The sequence below is a fragment of the Electrona antarctica genome (genome assembly GCF_951216825.1).
Source record: "Electrona antarctica genome assembly, chromosome: 9".
In the NCBI taxonomy this organism is placed as follows: Eukaryota; Metazoa; Chordata; class Actinopteri; order Myctophiformes; family Myctophidae; genus Electrona; species Electrona antarctica.
The window spans coordinates 21,978,856-21,998,536 of record NC_136790.1 but is presented as its reverse complement, the minus strand read 5'-3'; the positions used below and the strand labels follow the sequence as shown (position 1 = coordinate 21,998,536).

The 19,681-nt window shown below is 41.7% G+C and overlaps 2 protein-coding genes across 11 annotated transcripts in view; both read right to left on the bottom strand.

Annotated features, from left to right (window-relative positions):
* The window catches only part of eif4g3a (eukaryotic translation initiation factor 4 gamma, 3a), a 90,503-nt gene extending 87,528 nt beyond the window's left edge, over nt 1-2,975 (bottom strand). For 3 of the 8 annotated variants that reach the window (XM_079511200.1, XM_079511205.1, XM_079511201.1), the window contains exon 1: nt 1,968-2,972. In XM_079511200.1, coding sequence (XP_079367326.1) covers nt 1,968-2,209 — 242 coding nt within the window. In that variant the 5' untranslated portion in view covers nt 2,210-2,972. Of the gene's footprint in view, nt 1-1,967 lie in introns of all 8 variants that reach the window. The other 5 variants (XM_079511206.1, XM_079511207.1, XM_079511202.1 and 2 more) reach the window with 4 other exon arrangements.
* Nucleotides 2,976-3,159: 184 nt separating this feature from the next.
* Nucleotides 3,160-19,681, bottom strand: part of ece1 (endothelin converting enzyme 1) — a 38,897-nt gene continuing 22,375 nt past the window's right edge. For all 3 annotated transcript variants that reach the window (XM_079511210.1, XM_079511209.1, XM_079511208.1), the window contains 12 exons: nt 18,736-18,924; nt 15,811-15,953; nt 13,300-13,414; nt 10,398-10,508; nt 10,201-10,299; nt 9,911-9,988; nt 9,695-9,798; nt 9,258-9,368; nt 8,471-8,538; nt 7,681-7,871; nt 6,369-6,464; nt 3,160-5,645 (listed from right to left, as the gene is read on the bottom strand). In XM_079511210.1, the coding sequence (XP_079367336.1) occupies nt 5,469-5,645; nt 6,369-6,464; nt 7,681-7,871; nt 8,471-8,538; nt 9,258-9,368; nt 9,695-9,798; nt 9,911-9,988; nt 10,201-10,299; nt 10,398-10,508; nt 13,300-13,414; nt 15,811-15,953; nt 18,736-18,924 (1,482 nt within the window). In that variant the 3' untranslated portion in view covers nt 3,160-5,468. The remainder of the gene's footprint in view (nt 5,646-6,368; nt 6,465-7,680; nt 7,872-8,470; nt 8,539-9,257; nt 9,369-9,694; nt 9,799-9,910; nt 9,989-10,200; nt 10,300-10,397; nt 10,509-13,299; nt 13,415-15,810; nt 15,954-18,735; nt 18,925-19,681) is intronic.

Here is a 19,681-nt window from a genome sequence, read left to right as displayed (position 1 = left end):
CTTCCAACAGCAATGAAGTGAAATGTTGATTAGCTGGGCATACTAGGCAATTATGGACGCATCTCTCAGTAAGTACTAATAGGCTATTCAATTTAAAAATCATGAAGGAAATCTGTCTAAGCTAGAAAAATCCTAGATCCGCCCCTGGATGTTGGTAAACAAAGTAGGCCAAACAATTTCACCAGTTTCATTTTATATGCTATGAGTCAAAAGAGGACACAGATACATGTAGAAAATACAGAAAATATCTACCATTCAGCATGTAATGTGCTTAATGCGTATTGAAATTAATGTATATATATATATTAAATATTTGGCATATTATATAGAGACAAATGATGATCCCTGCACCATCTACTCCCCATCTATATGCCAGTAACTCTTGTACATAGCTGTAATGCCGTCAACGGCAGCAAGAGCAGTAAGGCTATGGACCAGAGCTAACACGGGTATTACAAGGTGCCTCTTACTCTGGGTGGCAGAGCATTTTAGAATTAGACACACCAAGTTAACCACAGAAGCTGTTGTATTTCTGAAACGCACCTCCCTGCCACCAGCAGACACAGGAAGTCAACCTAATCCTCTGACTCACACCACTGCCACCATGCTGTAAATAAAACAGGGGGGTGACATAACTATGGGGACTTCAATACAGCAAAAGTCAAATGATTTGTGGACTGTCCGTCTATATGGACATGTATTATGATCCACCTGCTAGTATGTACAATTGTACATCATGGGTAAATAAATGTCAATTTGAAATACATATCAATGAGCCTAATCAAAAGCCAAGACAAACCTTTATCTTTGCAATAAAACAAAGTCGTCTTCAGGATTCTCCAAAAGACAGACAGAAACACTGAAATGCCCATGACCAGAATAAATGCAATTCACAGTTTTAATCTGCTACAAATACAAAAACATCCCCTGCTGTCAGGAGGATGATCATGAAAGCCAGCTAGTTACCGCACAAGTTCACAACCCGGCTGTCATTTCGAGAGCCGACAGTGGGCCTGGCACTGGCAGCATGCCTGTCAAAGACAAGTACAGGGCAGTCCTGATAACATGACCCTTTGATTGTCGTCTCTCCACCTTAAAATCCATCATCCCTAACGTTAATTAGCAGCTAGTCGTAGAACTGTGCGGGGATGAAATACAGTGTCCACAGCCTGGCCTTGTACAGGTCACCAGTAACCCGTTACCCACTGCTTAATAACCCACTACCATCAAATGGATGCAACTTGCAGCCCGGCCCCAGTGAGCAGCGACGTGCGTTGTCTTCACATAGTCTTGTGTTGTATGCTAGCCGGATGATGCTAACTGGCGGCTGCTAACTCAAATAACTGAACAAAGCCGGTAACCGGTGCGTGGAGCCTGGGAAGCTTGCTTTTCCAGCAACGCGTTGTTTTGATTATTATCATTCTCTGCATAGCACACACATTTTGTAAGAGTATAATATGTAATGTGGTCACGGACAATACATCTCACGATGTAACATGTACATCGTAATAATAATAATTGTGCTTTCAATAGCAAGCTGCAGCGTTTCTGCAGCCGGCTTGCTAAGCTAACATTATTAACCATGCTAGCTCGCTCAAGGCTAAAGGATACTTCGCTGCACGAGCCCTTTCCTCTACAAAAAATGACGTATTTCCAACGGGAAAAGTGTCGACACAATGCGCGTCGACACTTTTGACAGTTGAAAACGCATTATCTTTGTTGTTGTCGCGCGGCCCACCATGCGACAAAGTATATAAATTAAAGACTGAGCATTAATTGTCCCCTCCCCTCCCTCTGCTTGGGTCCGCACGAAACATCTCCGTTCCGCCCCGCATTCATCCAGCCTCAATGGTCCCAAATAAAACAATCCAAAACCGTACATGTATGGGGGGGGACACGCAACCACCAGCAGCACACACATAAACACTTCTCACACTCGTGTGTCACTGCCGACACCGAAAGGATACTGAGGCGGCGGAACGGCGGTGGGCTGCGGAGCGGTGGGAGCTCCCACCGGCTGCAGAGACACGGAGGTCAGGGTAGCTGGCCGCAGTTGGCTCGATGCTGAAGGAGGGCCACTTCCAGGTCCGCTAACTGCGACAGCGGCGGATTTGGGGACCACTTTCGGTGGCAAACTCATCGCAAAAAAAATCAACAAAGGAAAACAATACACTAATAAATACTGGTACAAACGACGCCTAGCTCGCATGCATAGAGCAAGCGTTGCGGATTCTTCAAGCAGGCCCCAGACCCCCCCTTTGACGAACTGGGGATAAAGAGCTCGGATAGCAGCAACACAAATGTCTTTTTCATGGAAAGTCGCTGTTCGGATCAGCGGTGCTGCAATTCATGGGGACGGTGGGAGGTTTCGCCTCCCCGTCGCCCGGTCCGGAACCTCCGCGGATCCGGCTCGGTTCAGTTCTGTGAAAGAAATCTCTCCGCGATCTCGTCTCTCCTTCAGCGATTTAGCTTTTGTTTCTTGGCAAATGTGTTTTCTATCATTTTTTTCCTCACGGAGATGGGAGACTTCGTCAACATGGCGTTGCGGCCGCTTCCAGCAGTCCGGGCAGGACAGATGATTCGGCAATTCTCGACCAGTTACGGACGTGCTCGGCTTTTCAGAAAAGAAGGCTGTCGAATGTTTCGCGCTTGCCACAATGTGTCATGCTTGTGTTCGTCTCGATCGTTTGGTTAATGTTGCAAGATTTCAATATTGATTAACTTTATTCCTTAAAGTACGATGCTGTGAAACTTGCACCGAACAAACATCCAGGCGGCAATCAATCTAAAATATAATAATCTAACTTCGAATTAATGTGCATATTTGTATTTCATCTTCTGACGCATTAAATGCTAAAACCAATAGCCTAGAGCGTGTTCACAAGTTTAGAGTAGAAACTGCTGCGGGCCAGCGGCATAAAGAGGTCTGATTTGTGTGCGTTTAGTGACACCTATGGTCCATGCGGGTACCATGCATGACATTCTTAATGCAATGTAGAAGGTGAAAGTGTTCCGATTCCTTGTCTGTCTCATTAAACAACATGGCTTATGTCTGTCCGACTGAGCAGAAAGAGCATTAATAAATGCTGTATCCAATAGATTTAACTTGCTAATATTCATAAGTTGAACACACTAGACGCATCATGACAGGAGCATATAGATAGTTTTAAGATAGGTTTTACTGTACAAAATAATATAAGAACCTCTTATTTGCAACTGCTTACATAAACACGTACATTGAATATGAAACCGAACATTTTTGATAGGCCTACTTGATTTTGCAATGGAGTAATAGTTAATACATCACCAATGTGAAACGGAAGATTTGTGATACTTGACTTGACTATTTAGCAATATAGTTAATACATCACCACATACTGAATGTGAAGTAGATTTGTGAAACTTGATTCTATTTTGCAGTGAAGTTAAAAATCCTTCATAAGTCTCCAACCCTCAATCACCAAACAGGGAATTGACAACAATGTAATACAGCAAAAAAAACAAAAAAGTCAGGTTATAAAAATAAAAATGTATAATCCTTTGACACAAAATTAACGATGTATTTACTTTATAAAATGTAGAGATTCAAGAGAGGACGCAACTTTTCTTGTATTATAGGCTACACAAAATGATGCCCTCGTCACGCTTTGAGTGTACGTTGAATACAAATTTAAAATAAGTTGCATTTACCCGATTCATCTCAAAGAGCACATAGCTTTGACAATTCTCATCACAATTCCCCTTATCTTTTCAAGCTACAAACCGTACAAGTCAGTGGTTCTCAAACCTTTTCTTGTCGAGGGCCACCAAATAATTATGTATTTGGCTGCAGACCCGATTCAGAACATATTTTGTGCCAGGGACTACATTAGCGTTGTTAAAGGACCACTTCGCCACTTTTCAACTTCTCTTCCTATAATTGGTCCTAACTAATGTTCATGATAAAATACCACCATTTTTTTCTACTCAGTCTGTGTCTCATAGGAAGGCTGTGGGCAGTTCAGAAACCCGTCTACCAGTGACATCCTCGATGGTGAATCCAAGCTAATAGAAACGGCAGGCTTTCTTTTCCTGAAAAGTTGCAATGCAAAAGTTGAAGCCATGGTTCTCACGATAATAAAAATCTAAATATATTTTAAAACAAATCTTGTTTAAAAAAAAAATCTGCCTAATGATGATGTCACTGGTGGACGGGTGTCCGAACTGCCCAAAGCACTCCTATGAGACACAGACTGAGTAGGAAAAAATGGTGGTGTTTTATCATGAACATTAGTGAGTGGTCCTTTAACATAAGTGGTCCTTTAACATATTACAAATTTTTCCAAATGTTCTAATTTTTTTCCTAGTGTTTCAACATAGCAGATCTAATTTTAAAATCTAATTTCAAATGCCAATCTGTATGTTAAATGAAGTGGTTAACCCATTCTGAGCGGGTAACCCTTTTGGTGTTTTAAACATTGTTATAATTGAACTATTGAAAAATAGCAGATCTACAAGCTTATAGCGTGCCACCGAGTGGCGCGCTACGAGCTTGTAGGTCTGCTATTTTAGAAAAATCATGAAAATATTTATTTCAGAAAACTGGAGGATTTAGAAGATTTTTTTTAAATTTTGAGGTCAGGTTTGACCTGAGATCAGATTCTAAAAATGTCTTCTACATCCTGACAGTTTTCTGAAAAAGCTGTTTCTATGTCAGTCGTTCTTCGATTTTTCAAAAATAGCAGACCTACAAGCTCGTAGCGCGCCACTCGGTGGCGCGCTATGAGCTTGTAGATCTGCTATTTTTCAATAGCTAAAGCATAACATAATGCTAACACCAAAAGGGGTTCCCACCCAAAATGGGTTAAACTGATTTTGCTGTGGACCCCTTCAAGGACAACCCCGGCCCCGGGACCACATTTTGAGAACCACTGTCATAGGATATCTGGTGCAAGAAGCGGAACAGATAAAATACAAGGAAAAATAGAGAAAAATAACTAATGACAAATAACATTCTGTGACATAAAACACATTTTAAACTGATCTGAATGAGAGTGGTCAGCCCAGTTTCGTAACCACACAGTAAAATCCTCAGGGTGAACCCTGAGGATTTTTACTGTGCATTCATTTTTGCAACCATTGATTTGGTTTCCAGTGTTACATTCATCCCTCGTATTAAATACAAGGGTGCATTTCAGAGCTTAACAACCCGAGGAAAGCTTCCTTTCGAAACCATCAGTCTTTGGTGGATGAAGTTGGGGAAAAGGAAATCCTCTGCGCATGGCAGGAACATTTTGTCCTGATAAAGAAGACCTGAGAAGCATTGAGTGGTAACTGTAAGGCAGTCAGATTGTCAGTGGTTAAAGAGACTTGCATTCTCCACCCAGGAGAGGCTTTGTCACCACCTTTGTTTTGTTCAGTTTCCCCAGAGTTAATTCAATTTTTAACACCACCTGTCAAAAGGTTCTCTGTAGACTGACGTCGACATGTCACCACAACTCACACTTGTGGTTGGGGTTCATGGGGGCATCTGCTTTGCAGCCAAAGTGCTCTGAGAATTCATGAGAGTTGGAGATGGTGCCGATGACTCTAAACCTTGATGGACTGTGAGGATCTGTCATCACTCCCTCGTGTGAACTTTCAGGAGTCCTGACAGTGCACCAAACCTGCAAAAAAAAAAAAAAAAAACTATTTGAGGGCCTGAAAATATTATATAATCCCTATTACTATTCGAAATTATTAATAGACAGTTTCATGCAGATTTCTACTATTTCTATGAAGAGGTTCAAGTGTTCCACAGCTATCAGATTTTCTTTTTATATTAATACTTCTAATTTTATTACAATTTGTTGCTTATCTCCATATTAAAACCCAATCTGCCCCATCTGTTAAACAAAAACGCAGTGCAGTTGCCAGAGATATGGGGACAATTGAAAGAATAAATAACCGTGGGCGCATCCATGTGCACATCGCGTGCACGTCAGAAAACCCTTTTTTAAATAACACAACTTTACGTCTTGGCACAGGTAGGATATGCTGCTTAAAACGTAACCTGACGTTCCTGGCACAGATTGTGTTCACTTTTTATATTTTGTCATAAATTAATGCCCTACTTTGTCATACTACAGTGTCAAACAAAAGTAGCAAAAATAGCAGATCAACAGGATCCAATCGCATCACGACATGTTTTGAGCTTGTAGATCTGTTTGCTATTTTTTTAATTTGATTTCTGAAAAGTAAAAGGTTTTGGACCAATGAGGTTTCCACAGCAATGAATGGCCTTGACGTTTCAACTACAATAAGAGCCGAAATAACATTAACAACAGGACATTTACCAATAGAGACTACGTCGATACATTGTGAAACAATATGCCATAAATAACACAAACCTGGGCAAATCCTACAAAAAACAGCTGATGATTGGTCATCCCCAGGGCAGGCAGTGTGGCCTCCTCGCCATTCTTTTCGATCCAGTTCACATAAGCCTTCAAAGCAACAAATGATCGAGTTACACATCGACTTCCCCATCCCATCCTCCCCACGGAAAAGTGTACAGTAACAGAGGCATATTACAAGAAAAACAAGAGACCGTTTTAGCTCCTCCTCTAAGCTAATGCACACACGGCTCACGCAGGCCACTTTTCTCCCATATGATCCGCTCATCTGCTGTATAACCTATGACTTTTTATTAGTCGGAAAGAATGTGTGCATGCGAAGGAGTAACTGGAGGCTGACCAGGCCACTCAGAACCACCTGTTGAGTTTCTAGGGTACTGACTGAGGTAGACAATCTCCTGTTTATCTACTTGACTGGTTATCCAAGTGGGCTCCAGGGGTCCTTGAAGGAGTTCCAGGGGGTCCCCAGCAGCCCAGCTAAATTATTGACAGTTAGGAACCAAATGGACCCTTACAGGTCTGTAATTGTAGTTGAGGCCTAAATACATGACACCGCCAGATGGGGCAGCAGAGAGTACACTGCTCCCATCTGGGAACTCCTGCTCCCATCTGGGAACTCTCAGGCAGACTTGATGCTCCGGCCACCAAACGGCCTGGCCAATCAGCGGCAGCTAGAGGCGGGATCAAGGCATACACAGTGCTGCCTTGATCCCGCCTCTAGCTAATGCTAACCAAATGCGATGTCTGTAGAATTAAAAAAAAGTTTGAGAACAACCATATTGTCGCAGAAATCTTGTATCTCCATATTTTTACTTTAAAAAAATGTTTCCACTTAATGCCCTACTTCATTGTGCAAGAGTGTCAAGCAAAAGTTGTAAAATTAGCAGATCTACATGGACATACAAGATTTCCACCTGACCGTGACAATATCATACATGGATGTCAATCAACACAGCTGATTTGTGGCGAGTTTCTTGTTTTGAGGAACATACTCTTAATAGTATATATTTCCTTATGGAAATGTGTGGCAACATTCAATATAACACCTTCTACGTATTTATGTATAAATACAAACAAACTGTTTTCTTTTTTCTGTATATTCAGTACAAGAAAGAAGTACTGTGTGTACAAGACCATTTGTGGCACCTTGTACAGTGCACTGTGAGAGAAATACTGCCCATTATCTCCACATCATTGTTAATAAACATACAACAGCTTTTGCCTCTTTTGAATAGCCAGAAAAACATCTACAAACAAATATAGTGTTCAATGTCCAGCATATTTCTTTAATACACCAGCATCATACCTTGTAGGCAGCCTTGAGACCGCCGTTATCTGCAATGTTCTCTCCAAGGGTGTGCTTCCCATTCACAGGCTCCTTGTTGATGCTGTAGTTACTGTACTGCTCCACCATGCACTGGGTCTGCTTCTTAAAGGCCTCCACTGAGGAGTTCTTCCACCAGGAACGAAGGTTACCATCCTTGTCATATTCTCTCCCTTTAATATAAGAATTTCAAATATCAATGAACTCTGCCAAGTGACCTCACCCCCTCCCCCAGTCATTTTTAATCAGTTTGTAATTTCTTAATGTGTTTGTTTTGTAACTAGGCCGATGCCGTTGGGAACAAGGCCGGTTGGAAATGAATGCCCCGGGTAATACAGTAACCGCTGTAGCCATTGTACCCGTTGTCAAGAGTACTTAATGCAGTACCCATTATCATAGTATCCGTAGGCCTGTCTGTGACGTCAGTATTATACCATATTAGTAACTTTTCCATACTAATATCACACTGTGCCGAAGGCAATTCTTTTTGTCACCCGCAGATTTGCGTCTGGCAACTGTGTGGATAATGTCTCATGATGACATCAAAGTTCTCCATATGTGAGCATATACTGTAAGTGGAGGCCAGTCTATGACATCATATTGACGTCATACTTGATCAACTTCACACTGGGCACGGCACTCCCTCGGGTACACACCGGCGAGTTTAAAGTTGATCAGTCATACGGTTCTCACGATAAGCGAAAGACGGATACAAATGCACACATGCACACCTTTAAGTTTTATTGAATAAAGAAAAAAGGGATCTACCAACCTTGGTCATCAAATGCATGGGTTAGCTCATGTCCCATGACAACACCGATTCCACCAAAATTGAGAGCTCTGGAAAACAGATTTGTAAAAGACAGATTTTTTGCATGGTTAGATATCAACCTTTGACTTGACTTATATAATAGATTAATTGTTGAATAAAAAGCATTTCATCAATTAATGATTTAATTTGCCATGTTGCACATACTCGGAATGTCCTCATTTAACCCGTCCTAATTACTACAGGAGTAGGAGCAGTGAGCAGCCACTGATCAGTGCCTTTACTGCCTTGATCTAGCTGGAGTACAGTATGTCACATGCATGTACATTGTTTGGTGTGGCAGGAAACAGGAGCACCCGGAGGAAACCCGCATGACCATTGGGAGAACTTGCAAATGTCACACAGAAAAGCCCCATTTGGGTTCACACCCGGGATCATCTTGCCGTGACAGTGCTAACCACTGATTCAAAAAGGAATTGTTATGCACATCCAGATGGTCACTGGTGCAGGACAAAAAAAACAGAGCCATTTGCTCAAAATAATATAGTGTATTATTTATTTTGAGCATACAGCTGCCCAAGTTTTTATACACTTGCATTTGTAAACATGCACTGTGAAAGTTAAAATATAACATCCTGTCTAAAATCAAATACTATACACCACTGGAAATCTAAAACAAACTCCGGTTCAAAACAGGCTGGAGCAAAATCCACTGAAGATGACCGACAAACGTAGTGTAGTGTTGCAGTGCTAGGACAGTGATCACACCGCACGAAACACTTAGACATACTTAGGCGAAGAACGACTATAGAACGGAGCCTGGAGGATCCCTGCTGGCAGAACCATCTCATTTTTGGTAGGGTTGTAATATGCATTCACAGTGGGAGGGGTCATACTCCATCTGTAAAAACAAGGGACACAAAACAACCATGTGAGGCTAAGATCAGCATCATCACAAGCATGGAGTACTGTCTAAAATTGCCAGACTGGCTACAAAATACAAATCCGTTTGAAGGGCCTGATCTGTGTCTCTACACTACATCCTAATTCCACACAAAGGTCAGCTCGCGAAGACAAGTCGGTTGCTGGGAATGATCAAGGACAGCAGCAGTATTCCATAGAGTCAGCAGAATAGGAATTTGTGCCTGCCGGAGCATATGACCTCCTCTCTGGCAAAGAGGGATAGTGGGGGGTGGGGGGTAGGGGGTGGGCCACAGGGCAACTTACTGGTTTCTATTGGGAGTTTTCCTCAACTGGTCCGCGGTCACTCTGGCAGAGAAGTTGTAGTACTGCATGACGTTTTGGAAATAAAGGTCCGACACCACCTCAAACTGAAGGAGAGAGGACGTAAAGGACGAATCAAGATGGAGTATGTGTGTATTTTACAGTAGGCTGGTGACATAATATGTCTAGCAGATACAGAACTATCGTAAATTCACCTACATCATTGAAACCTTTGTCCAGCTTTGTGGAATTCATGATAAACTGTGGATATCCAACCATGTTGTATATCGCATCCGCCTGGAAGTAAAAAGACAGAACATTATTTTTACAACGAAATTGCACTGACACCAGATGGCGCTGAAGAGTTACAGTAAAACCCTAAGACCAGACCGAGCACTGTAGTTATCACTGCAGATACCCTGGCTTCAGTTAATGCTTATGTGTCACCAAGGAGAACAGAAAGAAAAAATCTTTGGTTTAGAAATAAAGGCAACATCATTCCCCCCTACCTTTTCTTTTGCTGCTTTCTTGGTCTCAGAGTCCATCCAGCTTACGTGCTGCAAGCTTTCTTCAAATGCCTGTTTGATTTCTGAGACCATATCTTCAGCCTGGAGGACAGTGCAGGATACAAGGGAAGTCAGGAAACACACAATCATCTCACAGAGGGGGAACAGTTGGTGAGTGGGTACTGCTTTGAAACACTTACAATGGCCTTGCTGTCCTCTGCAAACGTGGCCTTGACAAACATGGCCCCAAGAGCAAAGCCCAGGCCACTGTCCGTGTCACTGACGCACAGCTTCCAGCGGGGTGTGCAGCTCTGGAACAGTAAACATACACACAAAAGATGTTAACTGCTTTCAACCTGGTGTCCCTATTTTTGGCATGTCATTATAGATGGAACTCCTGCTGCTTAGGTTTCATGTCTTGACATACATCTATTGTGTCGGTGGTGCCTTCCTTACTATTGGTTGACAATGTAGCCTGTGGGATATGGGGTGGGGATAATTTAACCTATTATCCTTAGCGTCCATTTTATGGAGCGAAACATTGATCTATGAGCTCACAATGTTGTCAGCTTGTAGATATATTTGGTGTAAAGGGGGGAAAAATATGGGGGCCAAGCATAGACCCCAGGGGACTGATGTTTTAAAGAAATACATGATCTTATGGCTCTCTAGCTTGGAGGCAGACATGGGTCTTCCCCTCTCTGCGCCTGCGGGCGTGGAGGTGTTTCCGTCTGGAAGGGATGATTGTTGTTTTTGTGAGGCTGGCAGAAAGGCTACAATAGGTCAGCCCCACTCCCCTGACCCCTCCTCAACATCTAGGAGGTCTATTTATAATAAACACTGAAACCTACAGACCAACTTGTCTATGGAAGCTGTATTTTTCCATGGTGAAACTTTGGTTGGTGTTAATCTTCAATTTTTAATATTTCTAGTTTAATATATCTAGGGTGGGGGTGCGGGGTCAAAATTGATTCATTGTTTGTAGTTTAATAATTGTATGTGTGAGGAAATATATGATCGCCGTTGGGCAGAAACCTTGTGCTTCCATATAAAAACAATTATGTGCATTAAATTAATTACTTTGTCGTACGACAGTGTCAAGCAAATGTAGCAAAAAGTAGCCGATCAACAAGCTCACAACATGTCACATTGCAGCTTGTAGAACTGTTTTTAGTTTTTTGTAATGAAAATGAAGTTAATTAGGTGTGTCTGTGGGTGTAATATCGAACCAGTGAAAAGTATTAACAAGACCTTAAAGAATAATTCTACATTGGAACACAGGTTATTTTTTTCTTTTCCTCAAAAGTAACCGTTCTGGACATACAAGGTTTCCACCAACAGCAACGATATACAATATAATGACCACAAATGATTCATCCTCATAATTAAACGTCTAAGTTGAGGCTCTGTTCAATTTGAAAACACAGACCTCTTGTTAAAGTGAAGGAAAATAGGGAGTTGGAGGGAGCTGGGCAGAGGTATGGAGGAAACAATGACATAAGGAAAAAGAAAATGATAAAGAAAGTAGAACTGCTCTGCGAAAACGCTGTTGTGAACAAGTGGACAGTCACAACTGGACACACACAGACAATGATAAACACACAAAGCACGCACACACACACACACACACACACACACACACACACACACACACACACACACACACACACACACACACACACACACACACACACACACACACACACACACACACACACACACACACACACACACACACACACACACACACACACACACACACACACACACACACACACACACACACACACACACACACACACACACACACACACACACAGGCCAAGAAAGTACTCTGTTTGTTAATTGTTATTACAGCATGACCCTAGCGGAAAACAGGGCCGAGGGAACAGGATCTTGCTCAGATAAGGGGCTAGGGTTCACAGTAGACCTCACAGTGAAGCAACTTATAATATGTCAGCTATCTACTAGAACCCGGCAGCACAAATTGATTGTCTAGTTGATTTAATGACCGTGTAATGATGACAGCTATTAATATTTTAGACCTCCTGCTACGTGTCTAATTAACCCCAGGTTTGAAGTTGCTGACAATTTGCACTTACTAAGGTAATCTGCTATGGGAGTTCAATTCACAGAGGGCCTAAATGTTGCAGTATAGCTGCTAATGTATTTCCATCTACATGCTCATGCAAATGTGTTCTCTGGTGCGTAGCATGCACAAATACTGGGACAGTAGGCCAATTCTAACACCCTCTTCATGTAGCAGACTGGCATCTTGCCAATTTCTTTGTCAGCTTACAGTTTTGGCACAGCCAATGACTTGCCAAAACTCTGGGTGGTGAAGTACACCTCTCTAGCCATGCAAAGGCAAACTTAGTGCAAGCTAATATCTGAGTTATACTAGGTTGTGTGCTCTGTGTCGGCGTCGCACACGCGGCACACCGTAAAATAGCAGCTCACAACACTTCGAGCTGCAATGCATTGTGAGCTTGTAGCTTGGCTATCTTCCGTGCGAGAGACGACCACATGCAACTAAGTATAACTCTGGCGAGTTAAATCAATATTTAGATCTGTTATCCACCACCATCATGTCCAGGGTTTGTCCTTGTACGCACGTTAAGGCAAGCGACCTCACGTTACAGAAACAGGAGATACCGGTAAGTTCCTGACCTATATGTGCCACATGGCTCAGGACTTGTTGGATCCCAAGTCTACTTTACTTACTTATAAATGAAAGTATTATAATATTTACCAGGTTTTTGTTTATTTGCTACTTCCGCATGTATATCTATTAGCACCACTATGGAACTGGTTGTCAACATGGGGTCCAACAGGGGTACTTCCAAGGGTTCCCCAGTTAGTTAGGAACCAAATACACTTGTATGGGTCTGTAACTCTGACCGTATACATTTGTATACTGTCAAGAATTACAGACCATTTGGTTCCATTCATTCAGAGTGACAGGGTAGATTGGGGTCCCAGAGATAATCACTGTATTAAATTGTCTGTGGTCTAATAATGCATATCAAACTGGGGGTACTTGGGGAAGAAAAGGTTGAGAATCACTGCCTATGCCATGTTTAACTGATCCCCAGCTCTTACCTTCTTAGTTCCATACATCACTTCAAGGAAGCGCTGCTCTGCATCCTGGAACCTTTGGTCCAAAATGGACACCATCTTTCTCACCACTTTCATAATCATGTAGTTGTTTAGGAGGCTGCGAAGACAAATGCATATATTGTTTATTTCTTCTGCTCTTCTTCTTATGCGTTAACTGAGTGGAAACTTTGCCAGCGTGAATTTGAATTGTGATCACATTACAGATCTAAAGGAAAAAATAAATAAATAAATAAAAAGTGAAATTATTTTTCATGCAGCTCCAGCGCACATCAAAGGCGAGGCACGGCTGAACAGAGCTCATTAATTAATTGTGAGACTGAACTCCTGTGCCAAAGGACAGAATCACTAATTCTGTACACACGCAGACAAGAAAACTTCGACTTCTCCTGGTGGGAGTTGCCCTATAGCATAGTTAGACGATTGACAAAGCCGGATGCACCACTGTGGATTCTAACCCACAAGCTCCGGGGTGGTGGTCAGGGACACCCGAGCACCGGCAAGGCTTTTAATGCGTGTGCCCTGTGCCCCCCCACAAAATGACCGGAACTACTTAATATTTCACCAAAACCAGAGCAGAACTCCCACCACGAGACTATCAATTAATACAGTTGCAACCACTATAAAGTATTTCATACAACTTAAGTTAAAACAATCTGAACTATCCCTTTAACCACTGCGCCACCCGAGCACCGGCAAGGCTTTTTTTTCTGTATTTATTTGTATCGTTTTCAGCTTCAGCTTCCAGGTCTTCCACATTCAACGCTGTGGCAAAATATCAGATAGGTTTTTGGTCTTATTGGTTCATTGTTGTGGTTCTCATGAATCTCAACGCGTGGGGGGGTTGGGTTGGGGGGAGGGAGCTGGTCTGGGGGACCTTATGGGGTCTATAATACTGAGGCCTATTTTCCAACAGGGTTGAACTGGTTACGTTATTTTTGAGTATTTGTATCTTTGTGTATTTGTATCACGGAATCTGATGATTTCATTGACTGATGTATGATGATAAGAGCGCCCCTCACTTTACACAAGTGTGACTTTGATTTAAACTCATATTAAACTAGAAAAAGGGCACAGGTCTCCACCAGGCCATGTCAGGTTGTGGCCTCCTGGTGGTGCTATAATAGGCCAATGTGAAAAGGGTGCCATTTGTTCTTATGCCTTTGATGGCAATTGGATGATTTGAGGCATTTTGTTCCTAAATGTGTTTTGCAAAAATCCACCTGTTGGTGGCGCTATAACAGGCCAATGTGAAAAGGGTGGGATATATTCCTCAGCCTAGTAGGATAGTGTGTGAAAGATTTCACGTAAATTGCACGCTGCACTCATGATTTGATTAGATTTTTGTTCAAAACGGGCCAATCCTGCAAACTTTGAAAGCCAATGTTAGCCAATTAGGATGGAATATGAAATATCGGACAGATCCATCTTGAGCACATTATACACACTGTAGAGATACTGTGTAATGATTGATGAAATCTGGCGTCTAGGGAGTGTGCATGCAACGTTTCACACAGATCGGTGCAGTTATAGGAAAAAGACAGGGCACTCTTATCATCATACATCATCATCTCATACTGGCCAATCGGAATGCCTGTTGCCACAAATTTACGTCATATTTGGCAGACATTTGACCTAATTTCTCCTTTCATTGTCGATGGCAAATATGAGGCGTGTGGGGACAAGATGACGTGCATTTTCTCTTCATTGTCAATGGCATTTAATGTTTGTGTTGCAGACATTTTGTGGGGACAAAAGCTGTATATAGGATTTAGCCTATTTAGCCATTAATAAAATGTGCCCATCGTTTATAGCGCCCGGACCACTTTTACAGACGGACCGGATGTTGTTGTGAATGTGTGTGTGTAGCAGCTAACAATAGCCACAATACTAAAGATGCGATCGACAACAACGGGAGGTAAGAATAAATCTATCGCAATTAGCGACTGGACCGCGGAGGGCCGTCAAACACAGGAACGTTTTTTATAATTAGGCGGGATGATTTAGATCGCGAGTTAACGTTTTAAGATTTTCGTTAAACAGGCAGGGAACATTTTCGATGACGTGTCACTGTTGTGCAACACCGAGGATTGCGCAACAAGCGCATCTAGGCTGTGGAGCGATGCGACCGGTTTTGATATCACTAATTTGACGGAGATTAATCAATCTCCGTCTCGGGCACATGACCGTGCACTTGAACTTGACGGTGATTTACGTCATGGGCCATTAAACTGTTAACTGTGCCGGAGCCAGGAGATTTGCTGTACACACACACACAGACGGACGGACGGACGGACAGACAGACAGAGTGCAAAACATGCCTTCGGCTGGTGGAGACAATAATAAGAATGAAACACACAGATAGTGGTGTAAAAACTGTATATCTATAAAAGCACACACCAACCATGTAGGCAAATAGTTTAAATTAATTACTGTAATGTGTATTAGACTGCTGATTGAGGTAGGTGAATAAAATGACTATGATCAATATCTGACCTTTTGTTTGTGTTTGTGATGATGTCAGAGACCTTCTGGAGGTACTCCTTGGCATAAACAACCACTGGCTCAGTGTCGTTTAGGGACACGGGAGCAAAAACCTCCGTCAGGAAAGGCATCCAGTCCACTGCCGGGGCCAAAGTCTACAAAACAGAGATAAAATGCACACCAACAAACGTTTGTAGATATTTAGATTTAGATTTTTTTTTCCATCAGAACATTTGTTGGCAAACAAACTATCCCTTCTGCGAAACATGTTAAAGGTTAAAGCAACAGTTACAATCCAGGACTTTGATGTTATTTTAATCAATCAGAGTTCATTGATAGTGTCTTTCTCTGCTAAACACGAGAAGCCATCAGCTGTTTTTTTCATGCTTGTTGTCACTGGCCATCATGGAATATTTTCCGACATTAGGACATTGGATCGCGCTATTTTAAGGCACACGTTTGTGCAATGGAGCGATGTGCACTATCGAGTGATTCTTCAAATGTTAGTGAAAAACATCGGCAGTGAAGGGGGTTTTAGGATCGATTAATTTGGCAATAACTGTTAATACATTGACCCAAAAGTGACAAAACTAAGTATTTCCTTGCTATGATGAAAGTACTCCAGGTTGGTCCCACAGAAGTCGCCTCGGAAAACATGGAAAACGAGTGTTGATCGCACCGGCACACACATAATCCCCTCGCTTCACTCACACCCTTTCATTCACACTCAGGGCCTGTACAGACGAGGACGATTTCGGTGTTTCTGGGGCAAGTAATTAGCCGATCTGCCCTTTTTGTCACACGGAGACGGCGTTTTGGGGGACTTTAACGGCTAATTTTGAAACTACCTTCCAGAGTGGGAAAGTTTGGAGACGCGACTTTCACGTCTCCGTGTGTACAGCGAATGCCGCCTAATTTGCTGAAACGGTGATGTCATAGTCCCCTCGCCCCCTCCAAACTAACCAGTTACATATAAGTATCACAGCTATTTTATATTTGCACATAATGTCTATAAATCTCTTCTCCAAAAATAGCCGATCTGCAGCCTGCACGCACGCAAACAGTCAGAGACAGTGACAGGAGTATGTTTTGTGTGGTATGTTTGTTTGGAAATGCTTCACACTTTAATGCTGTAAAATAAATGTTGAACATAGACATTTGTACCTTCAGTGTACTGAGCAGTCTATATTTTCCACAGTGCCTACTGTAATCAGTGTTGACATGCAACAATTTCCTATGATGGGTGATGGTGAATGAAGGTCCCATGTGGCATTCAAACAGCTTGAGCAAGGTTAGGATTCTGTTTGTTTGGGTTTTCATGTATTATTTACTTTGGGCTTAATTACTGTTGTTTGTTTTGTTTGGGTCTATGATACTTTGGTTATGGTGCATTTTGCTTTATGTCTGCTTGGTTTTCTATGGAAATGACTTTACTTATATTGAATCACTGAATTATAATCAACTATAAAGTATTTTATTGTTGAATTGTACTAAAGTGATTAATTCAAATGCACTGCTTTTATTGTTGAATGAAACTATGAAATGTTTGATATGTTTATGAAAAGAATAGAGAATAAATACTTTTACAGTTTTCACGGTGTTCGATCCATGCTTCTAAAGAAAAATAAAAACACCTGTTGAAACCAATCCACTTCATTCTTTATATCGAGGGCGCTTACGACAGTGGTTGCTTCTCTTACCCAACATATGGAACAAACTAAAATTCTACACACTGATGATCACCAATAATCCTTCTGCAATCTCAACTATGTCATTAATATACCTTAGAGTTGTTGTGTGGAAATATACTTGTACAGTATACCTTTTATGGGATACCTGTATATACAATGTCAATGAAAACTTGCTCTCAATTTCCTTTTTTCCAGAGGTTAAACATAGATTGAATGAACGAATGATTTAATGAATGAATTCATTCATTCATTCATTAATGGTTGAGAAAGTTCGACCCAGTGTCAGATGGGAAACCTACTGGTTGAGAATGGCAGTAAAGTTATGTAAAGCAGAGAGCTCACTGGATTCAATGTTTTATGTTTTACCATCATCTTTATTGTAGTTCAGACAATTTGTTTTATTTTCTTATTGTCAAGGTAGCCAAGGAAAAGACCAAAACCTCTAATGCAAGTACCTTCTACCTAGCCCAAGATGTAGTTCATATCCAGAAGTCATATACAGTAACAAAGATTTTATTAAGTCAAAGTTAATTAGTTAAAATAAGTCACGGAGCCTTACAGTTTCTTTGGTCAGTCTTTCCTGGAACAGGAAGCGACATGATTGCTTTTTCCATTCTCCGTTTCAAGAAGACTTGTAAAGAGTGTAAAGAAGGCAATGCGCATGCTCAAGAACAACGCTGAAATAATACAATATCTTAATTTAACAATAGACTATTAGACTTCTGGATAAGAGTTATATCTGTTATTGGATAGACGGATCATACTTGTTAGTAGCATTTTGTGCGTACAGTATGCTGTTTCAGTATGTCCATGGACACTTTCTCCCACGCTTTGTCCATGAAACTGAATTTGGCAGTGTACACCGATGGCTAGCTGACCAGAGCCATGGAGAAAATGTAATTATGTCAGCCTTATTATCCTTTAACCACTTGAACCCTAACGTCCCTATTCTGGTCCTGTCACAATAGGCGAACATTCGTAAAAAATAGGCAAAAAGGGAAAAAAAGGAGGCGGCCATGTTCATACACCTGGAGGACACTGCTCAACTGAAGTTATGTTGGGTTTAAGTGGTTAAAAAAATAGCAGATATGTGTCATCTTTTAATTACACAGTGTGCAGTTTTGATTTATTTTATTTTCATTCAATACTCATAAAAATCCTCTTGTATGAACATATCGTATGGTTGTGATTACTAATGTGTGCAGTTGTAATCATTTGATAATGTGGTCACACGGTTGCTACTCACCGCCAGATCCCTGGCCTCCATCTTGTGGTAAATGAGCTCCTCGTCTCTTCTCTCTTCCTGGGGAACAGTGATGTTGGCTAGGTTGATTTCCAAGTCCACAATCTCCTGCATCAGCGTTCTAGACGTCTGCTCGGAGCCTCCTAGAAGGACTCCCAACTCCACCAGGAAGTCCAGGTATGCCGTCAGATACTGCAAAGTTGCCAGAGCCAGAGGTGGGGGTGTTAGCAGCGGACATTGATTAAATTCAATTAAGACAATAAGCTTATGTAAATACAGACTACTACAAACACAGAGTTATTCCCTTGGAACCTGAGACATTTCTTATTAGTTCTTAATTTTCTGTTTAAGTGGGGTAAAGTCTACAATGACCCCTTGGGATATAAACTCTAAATGAAATATAGTGTGTGTATGTCTGTGTGTGCGTGCATGCGTGCGTGCGTGTTTTACACCACATAAGTACTTTAAGTTAGTATTATTCTCGTCCGATTCGGACTCTGCATCAGGGTTTTTTATATTTGCTTATTTTATCTAATACTTCCCCCAACCAGACTGTTTTGGTTGCCTCTTAACAATGTTCCTACAGTACAATAATATTTACAGTGTAGCAGACATAGCCACTTTTATACAGATATCCCACAATAGTAGCCTAAAAAAGTCCATCATTAACTATTTTTTTCCCCAAGTCCGTATATATACGTACATCAACGCTAGGTGGCGTCATATCCCACGTCTGTATATATGCAACGTATACTCCGTATAATGGTTTAGTCCTGCGGAAGCTTTTAACATTGGTCCGGTATAGCCCCACCGTTCCAACTATGGGATTGAAAATATATTCAGTGCAAAGCAGTTGAAAGGAGGATTTTCAAGCCTCCATAAATCGGATTCTAGGATCGCTGTCCTTGGTGGATTTTCTGCCATCCACATTTCGGAATTAATTTGTGCC